The 3008-nt window shown below is 47.6% G+C and overlaps 1 protein-coding gene across 1 annotated transcript in view; it reads right to left on the minus strand.

Moving 5' to 3' along the window:
* MSH4 (mutS homolog 4) overlaps positions 1-3008 on the minus strand; it is a gene marked incomplete at its 5' end in the record, with an annotated part of 65812 nt that extends 62804 nt beyond the window's left edge. Inside the window, one exon of the mRNA XM_025201813.1 lies at positions 2981-3008. Within this exon, the coding sequence (XP_025057598.1) occupies positions 2981-3008 (28 nt within the window). The remainder of the gene's footprint in view (positions 1-2980) is intronic.

Consider the following 3008-nt stretch of genomic DNA (forward strand, 5'->3'; position numbering starts at 1 on the left):
GAGAGCTACACCCCCACCCCTTTTATCTACACGATCCCTCCTGTACAGGGTATAGCCATCTATCCCCGTGGTCCAGTCATGGGTGGAGTCCCACCAGGTCTCCGTTAGCCCTATGACATCATAATTATTTGCACTGAGCAGGAGGATGAGCTCCTCCTGCTTATTCCCTTTGTATGGTGTTGAGTGGTTTCCATTTAAACTATTCACATGTACCATTGTGTTGCATTTACACTCTTGTAATAGACTGGGGTGAGGGAGAATATAGGGCAGAGTAGCACCATAGAGGCTAACCAAGAGAGAGATGAGCTTCTGTAGGCAAAAAAAAATACTTCATCAGATGGGGTGATGGAAAATGTAAATACGAATGTGAATGGTTTCTTAAGGCAGGGGTTTTCAACCTTTTTTGGTTGGTATACTAACAGCCACCAGTAGAGAGGCAGGGAGTCCCGGGCGGACAGTCAACGAGTGGGAGGGGTGGAGGGGGGGGGAAGAAGGAGGTCCCCTGTGCAGTGTGCAGCAGCAAAGCTGGACATGCTGGTGGCACATGGCACTGAAACAGAAGTGCTGGTGGTGCATAGTGCTGCCCCTCCTTCTCCTCGCTGCTGCCAAGTATCCCTACGGGTACACGTAGCCCCAGCTGACAACCCCTGTCTTAAGGTTTTACACCTCTACACAAGCTAAAGCAAGCTTTCCTATTCCACGTGCTTAAATAACCTAGTATATCTAGGATGAAGTGCTTAAAAGCTGAATGATCCTGCCAAACACAGGCTTGTGCTTTGAGTTTTGCTCACTGGTGATTACTAGGAAATTAGTATTAGTATTTAATATTCTAGTAAAGTGTACTTTAACTCTCATTTCTTGTCTATGTACTGTACTGAATTGGGGGCCCAGCTTTCCCTGAACATTGCATGCTACCACACATGAATCTGACCCACAAGGCCCTAAATAGCCAGAAGCCTGCACACCTAAGGGGCTGCCATTTCCCTTGTGCCTCACTGTGATCCTTTGGGTCAGTCAAGAGTACCATCAATGCACTAAGTCCGCCTGACAAAAATGTGTTCATCTGCAGTAGCTGCATCTCAGTGCTGGAACTCCCTGCTTTTTAAGGCTCACCAGAGACCAACCCTAGACATCTTTCAGAAGTGTTAGAAGACCTTCCATATTGGGCAGGCATTTAACAAATAAAGCTAAGATTGGATTCTTTTTCTTGTGGGGAGGGTGGGGGAGGGAAAGGGGCACAGAAAAAGAGGTCTGCTTTATGTTGATACTCCACAGTTTTTGTCAGGTTTGACCTAGAAACCACTACACATAGCCCAAGCAAAAGTCTCTGTTATGTAACTAATGCCCATCTGCAATGATAAGGAGAAGACAGTCTTAGATAAAGGAGGCTTGAAAACAAAAGCAGAATCAGAGGACTAGGGCAAAGAGCTGATTTAAATATTAAGATTCACACCCCTAGGTGGGGAGAAAGTATGCTAATGAAACATACATGTATGGAAATGAGATACATAGCTAAAACACAGGTATAGAGACATGCTCAGTAAAGAACTCCTTGCGTCACTCCCTTCTAACCAATTAGCAAACAAGAATGCTTATGAAGGTCCAATACTCCTGTATAAAAGATGCTTAAAATTAAGAATCTGTGTGCTTGTTACGTGAAATTATTCCGCTTGCACCTTGTATTGCTAGCAATAAATCTTTATACTTTCACCCCTGGTATCTTTATTGGCTTTTGCATACCGGGCACGATCCCAGACTTGAGCTGGGGCTCAACATTTTGTCCTCTTGCTCGTTCTGTTGTATGTTATTCTGTTCTTTTATTGAGAGCTACATCAAGCCTTTGTTGGGAAGGGTGGCATATCAATCCAAAAAAAAAGAATTGTATGTTTGGGTGAGTACAACTAGAGGCGCACACAGAAGATAACAATGAGTGGCAAGTTACAGGGTCCCCATCTCCAGGACTCATAATGCACCACTGAGGCAGGAATTTTACCATTGACTTCTATGGCCTTACCCTGAAGGACAAAGAAACCATGGCTTTCAATCACATTCATTCAAGTTAGCGTAACACAACAGCAACATATTTAAGACTGCATTTGTACAAAGACTTAAAAGGCCTTTTATTTTTTATTTTTTTAAGGAAATTTTTTTGCGTCCCAAGTCAAATCAATTTCAAATACGTGAGCTATTCAAGAACCACATGACCCTGGTACTGGCAAGCAACTTCCACCCCTGCCTGGGGCTTCACACGCTTCCAAATCCTTTAGCGGACATCCTACACGCAGGTGCAAGCCTTGGGGCTCAGATGCCCCTGGGTTTTACTTGGCCTCAGCCATACCGCCACGGGAGCAAGCTAGGGAGGAGTCTCCCATTGCCATAAAGTCAGCGCATGGCCAAGATCTTCCCACTGGAAGGGAAAGTGAGAGGCTAACTTCAGACACGGTCCTTTCCCTGGCAAGGAAGTGGGTTTTCCCCTGCAACTAGGAAAACCACCTTAGTGGTCATGGTGTTTCCCCTTAAAGGCCTTTCCACTCAACCTTATCCAAACGCTATAAAGCTGACAGCACCGAGGCGTGCACCAAGAGGGGCCAAAGGGAGCTGAAACACTGCCCCATTATGGACCTCAGCGATGCTGGCGTGGCTCCAGCTTCAGGCACCGTCCCTCCAACGCCAGCCTAGGCAGACAGAGCGGGTGGGACATGATCCCTGAGAAGGAAAACTGGCCTGGAAGGAGACGGGTGCAACTGCGCCCTGCCAGGCCAAGGAGCCACGGCCTCCAACAACCTACTGCTGCCTCCAGGGTCCCAGGGAGGAGTTGATTTAAGCTGGGAAACAAAATTAAAGTCCAGGCAGGATACAGATGGAGCCGGGGGGGGGATGTTTTCCCAAATGATTCACTCTGTTGACATTATTAGCAGCCGCCGGGGTCGGGGAAACACCCCTGGGAGGCGGCTCCCCGCTGCGCTGCGCTGCCCCCCACCTCCTCCTCCTCCTCGGCGGCCCGGCGT

The sequence above is a fragment of the Alligator sinensis genome, unplaced genomic scaffold (assembly GCF_000455745.1).
Source record: "Alligator sinensis unplaced genomic scaffold, ASM45574v1 scaffold853_1, whole genome shotgun sequence".
Classification (NCBI taxonomy): Eukaryota; Metazoa; Chordata; order Crocodylia; family Alligatoridae; genus Alligator; species Alligator sinensis.